This window comes from Bos indicus, chromosome 20 (assembly GCF_029378745.1).
Source record: "Bos indicus isolate NIAB-ARS_2022 breed Sahiwal x Tharparkar chromosome 20, NIAB-ARS_B.indTharparkar_mat_pri_1.0, whole genome shotgun sequence".
NCBI lineage: Eukaryota > Metazoa > Chordata > Mammalia > Artiodactyla > Bovidae > Bos > Bos indicus.
Window position 1 is genome coordinate 13,901,566 of NC_091779.1, and position 13,982 is coordinate 13,915,547.

A 13,982-nucleotide genomic window follows, 5' to 3' on the forward strand; every position below is an offset into this window, starting at 1 on the left:
GCTCGGCTACCAATCCCGAAGCCGCAGCGCGACCTTCTCGTCAGCGGCCGAGCATGTTCCAGGATTGGCTGGAATGGGTGGAAGCAGATCCAATCAGCAATCAGCGCGCGCGGGTTCTGGGCCGTAGAGCCACTTCTGGAGTAGGCTGAGGCGACCTGAGGTCTGTGGTGCGGAGGAGGTAAGCGTTTGGCCGGGAGAGCGTCTTAACGGGTGAAACTTACTCCCGCGGTTGACAACTCCTAGGATATGGAGCTGCAGACCCCTATGGTGGGATCCTTACCTCCGAGAAACTGGATACCTGTCGTCCCACCAGGCCTGAGTCTCGTTCTTCTCCGGCTCTAGAATCCCACCGGTTAGGAGAGAAAGACATAGGGGTGGGGAATTTGAAAGAACGAGTTAACTGTCGGGCCTCCCTTGAGATTTGCCAAACCTCTTTTTTCCTGAGCTTCTTGATTCTTTCACACACAGTCTGAAGAAGATAATGAGCGCTTGTTACTGTTGGGGTTGAGCGGTGGGGCTGGGGAGTGGGTAGGGAGGGACTGGGCAGAAATCCAGTCACGCCTAAGTGGCCCAGGCCTTCTGGTCTAGGTTTCCATCTCTTAGTGGATTTCTGGACTTAAGCTCTCTTATTTGAAAAGAATTTTTTTTATTGTGGTTAAAAAAAAAACATATATACAAAATTTACCATAAAAATTGAGATATAATTGAGGTATATTAGTTTCAGGTGTACAGTGTAATGATTTAATGTTTGTATGTTGTATGTATTGGGAAATGATCACCACAGTAAGTCTAACATCCATTACTATACATAGTTACAAAATGTTTTTTACCCCCTGTGGTGAGAATTTTTAAGTCTTCTCTTAGCAACTTTCATATATGTTTTCCTATAGTATTATTTTCTGTAGTCACCACGCTGTACATTATATTCCCATGACTTACTTATTTTGTAACTAAGTTTGTGCCTTTCAACCCTCTCCACCCATTTGCGTGCCCACCCCTGCCCATCTTTGGCAACCACCAATCTGGGTGTTTTTTTTTTTTTTTTAATCTGTGAGCTTGTCTTTTTTATTATTATTTTTAGGTACCACATGTAAGTGAGATCATATGGTATGTCTTTCTCTGTCCGACTTATTTCACATTGCATAATGCTCTCAAGGTCCATTGGTGTTGCCAGTGAGGAGATTTCATTCTTCTTTATGGCTGAATAAAATGTACTTATATATGTCTGTCTATTTTGTATTGGATTATCTTTATTCATCAGTCGGTACACATTTAGGTTGTCCTTGCTGTTGTAAGTCATGCTGCCATGAACATAAGGCTGCATATATATTTTTAAATTAATGTTTTCGTTTTGTTTGGATAAACACCCAGAAGTGGAATTGCTGGATCATATGGTAGTTCTGTCTTTACCTTTTTGAAGAACCTTTATAATATTTCCCATAGTGGCCACACCAATTTATGTTTTCACCAACAGTGAACAAGGAAATTCCTTTTTCCCCACATCCTGGCCAACACTGGTTTCATAATTGCCACTCTAACATCTCATTGTGTTTTTTTTTAAATTAATTAATTTATTTTAATTGGAGGCTAATTACTTTATTGTAGTGGTTTTTGCCATACATCAACGTGAATCAGCCACAGGCGCACATGTGTTCCCCATCCAGAACCCCCCTCCCAGCTCCCTCCCCATCCCATCCCCCAGGGTCATCCCAGGGCACCAGCCCTGAGCACCCTGTCTCATGCATCAAACTTAGACCTGCGATCTGCTTCACTTATGATAATATACATGTTTCAACGCTACCCTCTCAAATCATCCCACCCTCACCTTCTCCCACAGAGTCCAAAAGACTGTTCTTTATAGGGTCATAGTTACCATCTTTCTAAATTCCACATATATGCGTTAGTATACTGTATTGGTGTTTTTCTTTCTGACTTACTTCACTCTGTATAATAGGCTCCAGTTTCATCCACCTCAGCTCCAGTTTCATCCACCTCATTAGAACTGATTCAAATGCATTATTTTTAATGGCTGAGTAATATTCCATTGTGTATATGTACCACAGCTTTCTTATCCATTCGTCTGCCGATGGGCATCTAGGTTGCTTCCATGGCCTGGCTATTGTAAACAGTGCTGCAATGAACATTGGGGTACACGTGTCTCTTTCAATTCTGGTTTCCTCAGTGTGTATGCCCAGCAGTGGGATTGCGGGCTCGTATGGCAATTCTATTTCCAGTTTTTTAAGGAATCTCCACACTGTTCTTCATGTGGCTGTACTAGTTTGCATTCCCACCAAGGCTGTAAGAGGGTTCCTTTTTCTGCTCACCCTCTCCAGCATTTATTGTTTGTAGACTTTTTGATAGCAGCCATTCTGACTGGTGTGAGATGGTACCTCATTGTGGTTTTGATTTGCATTTACTTGATAATGTTTAGTACTTTTTCATGTAACTGTTGGTCATCTGTATGTCTTCTTTGGAACATTTTCATTTTTAAGTCATATTACTTTTTGGTATTGACTTGTCTGAGTTTTTCATGTATTTTGGATAGTAACCGCATATCAGATATATGATTTGCAAATACTTTCCCCCATTCAGTTAGTAGTTGCCTTTTCATTCTGTTAATGGTTTCCTTTGCTGTGCAGAGGCTTTATAGTTTAATATAGTCCTACTTGTTTATTTTTGTTTTTTACCAAACTCCCCAAATCACCAAGACCGATGACAAGAAAGTTGCCACTTATGTCTTCTTCTAGGAGTCTTAGAGTTTTAAGTCTTACATTCGAGTCTTTTAACCATTTGGAGTTAATTTTTGGGTATGGTTTCATTCTTTTGTGTGTGGCTGTCCAGATTTTCCAACACCATTATTGAGAAGACTCTCCCTGTCATATATTCTTGGCTCATTTGTCATAAAATTAATTGACCTTATATGTGTGGGTTTACCTCAGGGCTCTTTATTCTGTTTTGTTGACCTATGTGTAAAATTTGCCATCTTAATCTTTTTTATCCAATAAATCAGATCAGATCAGTCGCTCAGTCGTGTCCGACTCTTTGCGACCCCATGAATCACAGCATGCCAGGCCTCCCTGTCCATCACCAACTCCCGGAGTTCACCCAGACTCACGTCCATTGAGTCAGTGATGCCATCCAGCCATCTCATCCTCTGTCGTCCCCTTCTCCACTTGCCCCCAATCCCTCCCAGCATCAGAGTCTTTTCCAATGAGTCAACTCTTCGCATGAGGTGGCCAAAGTACTGGAGTTTCAGCTTTAGCATCATTCCTTCCAAAGAAATCCCAGGGCTGATCTCCTTTAGGATGGACTGGTTGGATCTCCTTGCAGTCCAAGGGACTCTCAAGAGTCTTCTCCAACACCACAGTTCAAAAGCATCAATTCTTTGGCGCTCAGCTTTCTTCACAGTCCAACTCTCACATCCATACATGACCACAGGAAAAACCATAGCCTTGACTAGACGGACCTTTGTTGGCAAAGTAATGTCTCTGCTTTTGCATATGCTATCTAGGTAGGTCATAACTTTCCTTCCAAGGAGTAAGCGTCTTTTAATTTCATGGCTGCAGTCACCATCTGTAGTGATTTTGGAGCCCAGAAAAATAAAGTCTGACACTGTTTCCACTGTTTCCCCATCTATTTCCCATGAAGTGGTGGGAACAGATGCCATGATCTTTGTTTTCTGAATGTTGAGCTTTAAACCAACTTTTTCACTCTCCACTTTCACTTTCATCAAGAGGCTTTTTAGTTCCTCTTCACTTTCTGCCATAAGGGTGGTGTCATCTGCATATCTGAGGTTATTGATATTTCTCCCGGCAATCTTGATTCCAGTTTGTGTTTCTTCCAGTCCAGCGTTTCTCATGATGTACTCTGCATGTAAGTTAAATAAGCAGGGTGACAATATACAGCTTTGATGAACTCCTTTTCCTATTTGGAACCAGTCTGTTGTTCCATGTCCAGTTCTAACTGTTGCTTCCTGACCTGCATACAAATTTGTCAAGAGGCAGATCAGGTGGTCTGGTATTCCCATCTCTTTCAGAATTTTCCACAGTTTATTCTTGTCAAATGGTCTCCCTAAAACACTTCCTCCAGAAGCCCACTCAGAAGGCATCTGGTTGCCTGTTTCAAACCAGATAAATTGCTTCTTTGCTTTTGCTTTGTCGTAGACCCCAGATGGGCTTTCCTGGTAGCTCAGCAGTAAAGAATCCACCTGTAATGAAGGAGTCACAGTAGACATGGGTTTGATTCCTGGGTGGGAGAAGATCCCCTGGAGGAGGGCATGGCAGCCCACTCCAGTATTCTTGGCTGGAGAATCCCATGGACAGAGGAGCCTGGCAGACTACAGTCCAAAGGGTTGCAAAGAGTCAGGCACGACTGAGGCAACTTAGCACGCACACACGCACAGACCCGAAATACAGTGAGGTAACTGCCCATAGGAAATACTTGTTAAAGGTTCCCCTCGCCCCTAAATTTTAAATTCCCCCTGACTTCCCCGGTGGCTCAGTGGTAAAGAGTTTACCTGCCAATGCAGGAGATGTGGGTTCCATCCCTGGGTGGGGAAGATACCCTGGAGAAGGAAATGGCAACCCATTCCAGTATTCTTGCCTGGGAAATCCCACAGCTAGAGGAGCCTGGTGGGCTACAGTCCATGGGGTCGCAAAAGAGTTGGACAGGGCATAGTGACTAAACAACAGCAACAGCAAATTTTAAAGGCTCCCATTATTTGACATGTCCTAACTAGAAATTCTCATTTCTTCTCTGCCTTCTGATCTAATCACACCAGTTTCTTCTGTGTCTCACAAATTTTTCATGTTCATACTTGGTCTAATCTTGCTTTTAATTCTTTGAGAGAGTATCTCTATAGCAAATCTAACCTTCATCTTTACAGTTTCTCATAATCGTTGTCATTCTAGGGAGCTAGCACTGTGTACTGAGCACTGTACTAAGCCATTTGTTCTTCTCAGTAGATTTCTCTGATCTTCGATATAGTTAATTCTGAAAGCACTTGCAGTCTTTATTGTATAATTTACTACCTTATAGCACTTGCAACTACCTGGAGAAATTTCAGATATTTAGTTGTCCATTTATTTATATTGTCTCTCTTCATTGAAAATGTATGCTGCATGAGGACAGACTTCATCTACACAGTTAGAACCACAGTGTCTGACAAATGGCCCACATTAAGATAATGTGTCAGATAAATAAATATAGCTTAGAATTACATGGGTACTTCCTATTAATTTATTTCATGTATATTATTCTTCCAATGATAGTATGAGGTTCTTTAATATTAAATCTTGGTTTTAGATTTTTTAAGTTTGTATGGCATAGTATCTCTAAATATAGCACTACTGTTCTTCAGTAAGTGACTCCAGATTGTAATACTGAGGACTTCAAAATATCTGAGGACGTGTTCTCTTTATAGAAAGGTAGATTTAAGGGTATATGTTTGGGGAATGATAAATTTAAACCCTTGTGTTAGTCACTCAGTCGTGTCCGACTCTTTGCGACCCATGGACTGTAGCCCACCAGGCTCCTCGGTCCATGGAATTCCCCAGGCAAGAATACTAGAGTGAATTGCTATTTCCTTCTCCAAAATTTAAATCCTTAAGTATTCTTATTTATTTGTTACATTGAGTTGTACATTCAGCTAGCTTGTTGAATATCTATACATATACATGCATGCAGAATTTTACATTAATTTTTCTCACTGATAATGTATTTTATTGGCTAGTATTCTGCAAGATGGGGAAGGATCAATTTGCACTTAATTTCTAAATTAAGGTATATTTAAAACATATATAATGTTTGATTTTTTGCTTAAAAATTTTCTAAAATTGTTAATGACTGTTTATAGCTTTGTGAACTTAACTATCTTTTGTGTATAGCAAGGAAGATTTTTAGTGTAAACACATTTGGATATGGCATAAATTGTTTAACCAACCTTCTACCAGTTAACATTCATTTTGTTAATGTTAGTAGCCAATACTGATACAATTCTTTATATGCCAGGGACATTTCTAAGAACTTTGCATATATTAACTCAGTTAATTGTCATAACAATCCTATAAAGTAAGTAATACCGTCTTCGTTTTACAGATTAGGAAACTGAGGCATCGGCAATGTAAGCGACTTGCCGAAGGTCATCAGGCTTGTAAATTCTGAAGCGAGAATTTAAACCAGGACAGTCTAATTGGAGAGTTCACTCACATGAGTGTTATTATTGATAATGTTGCAGAAAGCATACCAATGTAGACTTATGCAAATATATCTGTAGGATTATTCCTGGGAGTAGAATTTCTGATTCAAAAGATAAATACATTTAAAGTTGTAATGGATATTGCTACTATCCTACAAAGGGATTGATCTTCAGACAATGCATGCCTGTTGTTTTACACTCTTGCCAATATTGTTTTTTTTAAATTAATTTTTCATTATTGCTTGTCTGAATGAAAAAATAATTTTAATTTGCATTTTTATGACATGGGTAAGGATAATGCATTTTTCTATATAAAATGTAATTCTTTTTTTTTTAATTCCTCATTTGTTTTCTTTACTCATTTCTATTTGAGTGTTTTTATTGTTTGCCTTCTTATTGCAAAATAAATACAGATACGAAAAACCTCACACAAAATAAATATAAAATTTATAAATTATTATAAGATGAATACCCTTATTACAATGCAGATCAAGAAATGAAATGTTGGTAATCATTGCAGAAGTCTCTCCATTTGGCTCATCTCAATCACAGCCTCCCATCTTCTTTTACCTCCTCTTTCTCACTATCCAAAAGTAATTAATATCCTGACTTTTATAGTGGTCATTTTTAAAATTTTTTCTGATTTGTTGTTACTTTTTTCTATTAATTTGTGGGCATTCATTATTCATTAAGAAATTAGTTCTTGGATGCCAAGTATATTACAAATTTCTTTATTAAGTTTTTGGGTTTTAACTTTTAACTTTTTAATGATATCTTTGTCCATTCAGAATTCTAAAAATTTTATATAGTGATTTTACTTAGTTTTGTCTAGAAAGGCCTTTCCTCATCTAAGATCTAAAAAAATATTTTTTCCCTGTTCTTTATGGTTTGGATTTTTTGAGGGATGGAGGAGTACTATAAAGATTGAGGCATATATCTGTGCTCATTTTTCCTCACAAAAATTGCACATTTGTTAAAAAGAATGAGGAAAGTGTGTATGGGCCAAAATATATCTGGAAAAAAAAGCAATATATATCATAGGTCCCTGAATGTGTGACTCTGGAAAGGTTTTGTGTTCCACTGTTCAGTTGCCTATCTATGTGCTAATTGAACACTATCATAATTAATATAATTTTTTTAAAATAAGTTTGACAACTGGTAAAACAAGTCTTCCCGTCTTAATCTTTGTGAGGATCTTGACTGTTTTGACCATCTGCACTTCCATATAAATTTTAGAATTAGCTTGTCAGATGCCACAAAAAGAAATGAAAACTTTTGAAATTTTGAAATAATATTGAATAGATCAACTTGGAAAGAATTTTATATCCTTAAAACATTGAGTCCTCCAATCTGTGACATAACTTTACGTATCTTTAAAACTCTCTATTGATAAATAATAGATCTTCCAAATCACCTGGCCTCTCTATTTCTTGACCTCCTTTCCTCCAGTGATTATATTCTCTACCTTAGCTTAGCTACTCACTCCTCTGGTCATACTAATTTAGACTTTGTCTTTCTTTCATTTTGTCTCTGTTTTTACCTGTCCTGCTACACTATAGACGAAAACGCACAAACACGTTCTACTTTCACTTTAAATTCATGCCTACTAACTTCAAGTGGGCTTTAATGTTACCCAGTTATCCTACTATTTCACCCTCTTCCACTCTTTTATATATGTATTTTATATATTTTTTTCCCTTTCTTAAATCTCCACTGCATTTTTCCCATCTTCTTTCATAGCTGATGACCTTAGTTACCACTTCACTAATGAAAGAGAAGCAATCCAGACAGAACTTACATAAGCTTACATATTTATTCATCTTCCTGTATCTTTGCCCCTAATATTCTGCCTACCTTTCCATTAAAATGGATGAACTGCATGTACATCTGTCTTAAGCCAATCCCTCTACTTGTGCATTAGATCTTTTTTTTTATATTATTATTATTTTATCTATTTATTCTGTACATTAGATCTAGTTATTCTTTTTTCCTCTCCTTTCTCTTTTGCATTAGAATGTTTGCTTCTCTTACTATGTCATATAAAGATGCTATATTTCATCCTACTTTAAAAAAAATTATAACTTTCTTGACCTTGTATCTTACTGCAGCTGGGACCTCGTTTCTTCCCTTTAGAGAAAAAATTCTTAAAAGTGTTTTATATACTGGATATGTTCAATTCTTTGCCTGCTGTCTCTTGAATCTACTTCAGTCAGGCTTTCACTTCCATGATTCTCTTGAAGCTACTTTTATGAAGGTTAACAGTGACCTCCATTTTTGTTATTTACTTCAATGAAATTGTGTGACACATTATTCCAAAACTTATGTAATAGGGGCCGGGCAGGTGCACAACTGTTAGGGCGTGGCCATTAGCACGGTGCTTAGAAGTTGTGCTCCAACACTGGTCAGTCTTTCAGTGGTCTTCACAACAGAAAGTGCAGTGAAGTGGATCTTGGGCTTCTCTGCGGCTTCTCTCCAGCTTCTCCAGGCCCTCCGGTTTCAGGCTGGTGGGTGAGCTGAGGGGCCAGAGTACAGGCTAAGGGCTGTGTCCTGTAGAGATATAGAGCCCTCACCTTGAAGCATCAGGGAACATATCCCCTATCCCCGCCTCTGTGATCAAATGACCTTGGCAGTATCCATGGGTCACAGTGTGTGGGACCTGGCCCTAATTTGGGTGGACTGAGGGCAGGCTGGGTCTTGGGCACCTTGTTCCCTCAGTGATAATGACTGGGCAGAGTCTGGGAACCTGGCCCTGAGGGCCCTACCAGCTGAGAGCTGTCTCTTCAGCCAGGCCCGGGCACTGGCTGGAAGACCCAGGCTGAGTGCTGGATGGCTGCTCCCAGGCAAGGGAAATCGCTCATGTAGAGACCCCCCCTTCTCTTAGCCTGGACCTTGGGGGGCAAAAGTTGAGCTTTGGGACTTTTCCCTCTCTTGTCAGAACAGGGAATAACATTTGCTTTGGTGGCGGTTTATAGAGACATCAACCTGTGACCTGACCTCAAGAACCAAGGACCTCTGACCTCATCTTGTTTTCTCTGCCTTACTCTGCTCTAATCACAGTGGCTTCTTTACTGCTTTAGGACACAGCAGTCATGTTACTTCCCCAGGACCTTTGTACTTACAGTTCCCCCTGCCTAGAGCCTCTTCTCCTAAATATCCATGTGTCTTACTTCCTTCTGTCTTTCGTATTTTTGCTAAGTTGTCTCATTGACCTTACATGACCACCTTGTGAAAAATGATGTTGCCCCTGTCTGAGCACTCCATATGTTTCTTCCTTGTCTTGCTTTTCTTCATAGTTCTTTAAACTGTTTGATATATAACACATATGTATAGTTAATCTTTTATTTTATTTATAGTTTATTTATATTTGTTTTAATCTTTTGAGTTTATATTGTTTTCCTCAAGTGAAATGTAACCTCCTTGGTTGGAGGAATATTTGCCTGTTTTCTTCACTGTTACATCTTTAGCTTCTAGGTGAGTATCTGGCAGGTAGTGGGTATCAATGAATATTGTTAAATGAATATTTTTTACTTTAGTTTTTCTTAACAAGGTTAACAAAAATCATAAGGCACATGTCATTGAATCAGCAAGATCTAGATCCAGATAGTACTACAGATGTGGAAGATGTTGCTGATGCTGAAGAAGAACTTGTTAAAAAATGTGAAGAAATGTGGAAAGATATGGAAGAAGTAAGTATCAAGACATAAAAGTGATATACTAATTAATTACTGTGAGGTTGAATTCCATTTCAGTAATAGATGTAAGAAAGAATTACAGTGATTTCTGAAAGCAGTTATGCACATGTGCAGTTGTGTCGGACTCTCTGTGACCCTATGGACTGTAGCCATATGTGACCCTATGGACCGTAGCCATATGTGACCCTATGGACCTGCCAGGCTCCTCTGTCCATGAGATTTTCCAGGCAAGAATACTGGAGTGGGTTGCCATGCCCACCTCCACGGGATCTTCATGACCCAGGGATCAAACCTGCATCTCCTGTGTCTTCTGGATTGGCAGGCGGATTCTTTACTGCTGAGCCACCAGGGAACCCTGAAAGCCATTATATTATATGATAAATACTTACATATTTTTTAGATTTATAAGCATTCATTTTAGAAATTTTATACTAGGTGAGCTGTAGAAAGAGAAAAAATTAGCAGTCCCTGTCCTCAAGGAGATTATCATCTAATTCAGGCAATCACAAATTATAATATGGTGGTAAAGTTTAAAGACTACACTTAAAAGGAGTACTAAGCCTAGCCCGAAGGTATCAAAGGTAGCTTTCTTAAAGAGGAAATAATACTGAATTCATTTCAAAAGGATAAATAGGAGTTAGCCTGTGAAAGTGGGAGAGGTATACAAAGTAGAAAGAACAAAATACATAAATGTTGGGAGAATTTAGAGAACTCTTAGTAGAATAGTATGACATTTAAATTAGGAGAAGAAGGATTTGTAGAGTGAGACTGGAGAGGTAATTAGGGGCAAGACATGAAGGATTTTGTTGAATGAATATTATGGGGAACTATTAAAGGATTATAAACATGAAGTGGCATTATGAGATACCTTGTTTGAGGAAATAACTCTGGTAGTTTTGAAGAGGATGGAATGTAGAAAAATGAGACTACAGAAAGAAAGAAAGAATATTCAGGAGGCTCTAGTAGTGGTCCTGTAAGAAGTACTAAAGCCAGATGTCATTGCAATAGAAGAATGGATTTAAGAGATACTAAGAAGATTGGACTAAAAGGACCTGGAGGTTAATTGTTGTGAAATGGTTATGGGGAATTACAGATAGTTTTAGGAGAAGGCAATGGCACCCCACTCCAGTACTCTTGCCTGGAAAATCTCATGGGCGGAGGAGCCTGGTAGGCTGCAGTCCATAGGGTCGCTAAGAGTTGGACATGATTGAGTGACTTCACTTTCACTTTTCACTTTCATGCATTGGAGAAGGAAATGGCAACCCACTCCAGTGTTCTTGCCTGGAGAGTCCCAGGGACGGGGGAGCCTGGTGGGCTGCCGTCTATGGGGTCGCACAGAGTTGGACACGACTGAAGTGACTTAGCAGTTAGATTACTAGCTTGGGCCATTGAGTGGTTAGTGGTTTTATTTTCCAAGACAGAGAATATAAAGAGTAAGAACACTTTATACTTAATGGGGTTTGAGTGAAAATATGAATTAATTTAGAAAATTTGATTGAATTATATGTACATTTTCTGAGTTAATGAGATAGAATCACTCTGGTGCACTATAGTATGCTGGTAAAAATTTGTTATACTCAAAATTGTGTAATATATGATACAGGCCATAGACATTTTTTTACATCTTATTCCCAGTAAAATTTTACATTAAGGCAGGTTAATGGTTTTTTTATTTTTTCCTTTTTAAAAAAATTATTATTTTTTGAACATATATCCTTGGTACTCTGTGATTACTGAAATTTTAAGATACTCTGTGTTGCTTTTGAAATATTTTCAATATAGAATTTTGAATTTAAAAAATAACAAAAAATTTTTATGGAAAAGTATTGGAACTAGAAATAAGCACAATTAACATTTAAGTTGCCCATATTTTTACTTAGATATAATCACTATTAACAATTGTGAATTCTTTTTCAATAGCATAGTAGCAATGTCTGCTGATGATTTTATTTTCATATGATTTTAACTGTCTTCTTACCTTTTTTGTTATCTTTCTGTACTGCTTTCCTCCTTGTTCTGTTATTTCCCATTTTTCCATTATTTACTTTCTAATTCACCCTAGCTATTAGTTTTTATTTTTCTTATGCTCATTTTTTCATTCTGTGTTGAGTCAAGAGTCCACTTGTACTTTTGTTGTGTTCATGTTGGGACCTGTTTGGCTTCCTTCTTGATCCTCTTGCTTAGGAAGTAAGGATTTTAAAGATTGTTCTCATACATAAGATATTTGTATATTGTTTTAGAGGAATATTACATTGGTATAAAAGGATAGAGGAAAGAAATTGTCTATGGTATATAGTGTGTGATTTGTTTTTCTTTTCTTTTTAAATCAAGTGTCAAAACAAATTATCACTTACTGGAACTGAGACGCTCACTGATTCAAATGCTCAGGTATGATTCCTTTTGTTCTTCCTAAAAGTAGAATACATTGTGTTTTAGGTACAAAATGTGTTTGTATTTATGCCAAGTATAACATTTTTGTTACTACCTATATTCTTAATGATTTGGAAAGTTTTCTCCTCTTTCTGATTTAAGAGAAATATTCTAAAAACTTTTTGAATAATCTGTTATAAGTAAATTCTTTATTATTTATGTTTTAACAACTACACGTGCATTCAGCACAGAGTGAATTGCTCATTGGCTGCTATCGTGATACCTTGTTAAAAATTAGAACAAAGACTGTCCTATGTTGTGTTAGGTGCAGTAGCCACAGTTATTTACTTTCTGTGTGGAATTTTGACTAATTTTACCCTAAGCTTCATAAAAGGATTAAACTATTCATCTGAATAATCAAAGACCTGTAGAATTAGCTTAGAAATATACCAGTGGTTCAGTGCAACAGGTTAAGAATTTAAAGTGTGACAGAGATGACAGCACAATCTTTGGGAAAGAGATGAATTAGTTAATAAATAATAGTGGTACAACTAGATATTCATCTGGAGAAAATAAAATTGGACTTCTGTCTTTTATTGTAGAAACATAAGTTTTAGATGAATTGCTATGAAAACCTAAGAAAAGCTGGAGACTGTGCAGTCTTGGTAGAGACAGAAGAAAATGGCTTGGCTAATAATAGAAATCTAGACATGGTAAAAGAATTTAGATGCATTTGACCATATAAAAAGCTAAAAATGTTTTTAAAATAAAAATTCTAAGAACAGAGTTAAATATGCAAATAATTCCAATGAAAGTTCTCCAGAAATACTGGGAGCATGTCAAAAGACATTGGAACCTATTGAAGGCACTCAGCTGTCCATATTTGGTATCATGTGAGCATCAAAAAAAATAATGGCTTCAGTTGATTATAACAATATGAAAACATTAAAATCTATGAGCATAATACTCCTCAGTGATAAATGAGAATGAATGAGAAAGAGACAAGAAAAATGCTTATTTGTCACTTTGAAAAGTGCCTATTATAGCAGAGCTTTGAAAACTGGTCATAAAAAATTAAATCATCTTTTGTAAAAGGTTTGTATCCATCAATAAGTAAATAATGTTCTTTTGTACAGGGTAAAACTGAATATTATATTTGGGAAATCATTGTACAATAAATAAATTATCTGGTTTCCTTGGGAAACATGATTCTTTTTTTGTAGAAATTGAGACCTTCTGAATCAGAATCACTAGTGATGAAGCCTGTAAGATTCCTGAATGATTTTCGGGCAATAAGCCAAACATCAGTTTTGAGGGAAGTGCTCAGGTAGTGGTAAATAATCAGTATCCTGAGATAGTCAGTAATAGCATTATCCAAAGAATCCACAAAATGTCTTTTCCTATTGTGTTGGGGGTCTCCCACATTCCTCCCAGGTTTGATGCTGCTGCTAAGTTGCTTCAGTCATGTCCGACTCTGTGTGACCGCATAGACGGCAGCCCACCAGGCTCCCCTGTCCCTGGGATTCTCCAGGCAAGAACACTGGAGTGGGTTGCCATTTCCTTCTCCAATGCATGAAAGTGAAAAGTGAAAGTGATGTTGCTCAGTCGTGTCCGACTCATAGCGACCCCATGGACTGCAGCCTACCAGGCTCCTCCATCCATGAGATTTTCCAGGCAAGAGTACTGGAGTGGGGTGCCATTGCCTTCTCCGGCAGATTTGATGG

At 37.8% G+C, this 13,982-nt stretch overlaps 1 protein-coding gene across 3 annotated transcripts in view; it reads left to right on the plus strand.

Annotated features, from left to right (window-relative positions):
* Positions 1-22: 22 nt before the first annotated feature.
* Positions 23-13,982, plus strand: part of CENPK (centromere protein K) — a 56,044-nt gene continuing 42,084 nt past the window's right edge. The window contains exons 1-3 of one of the 3 annotated variants that reach the window (XM_070774621.1): positions 23-178; positions 9,730-9,882; positions 12,220-12,276. In XM_070774621.1, the coding sequence (XP_070630722.1) occupies positions 9,766-9,882; positions 12,220-12,276 (174 nt within the window). In that variant the 5' untranslated portion in view covers positions 23-178; positions 9,730-9,765. The other 2 variants (XM_019982973.2, XM_070774620.1) reach the window with 2 other exon arrangements.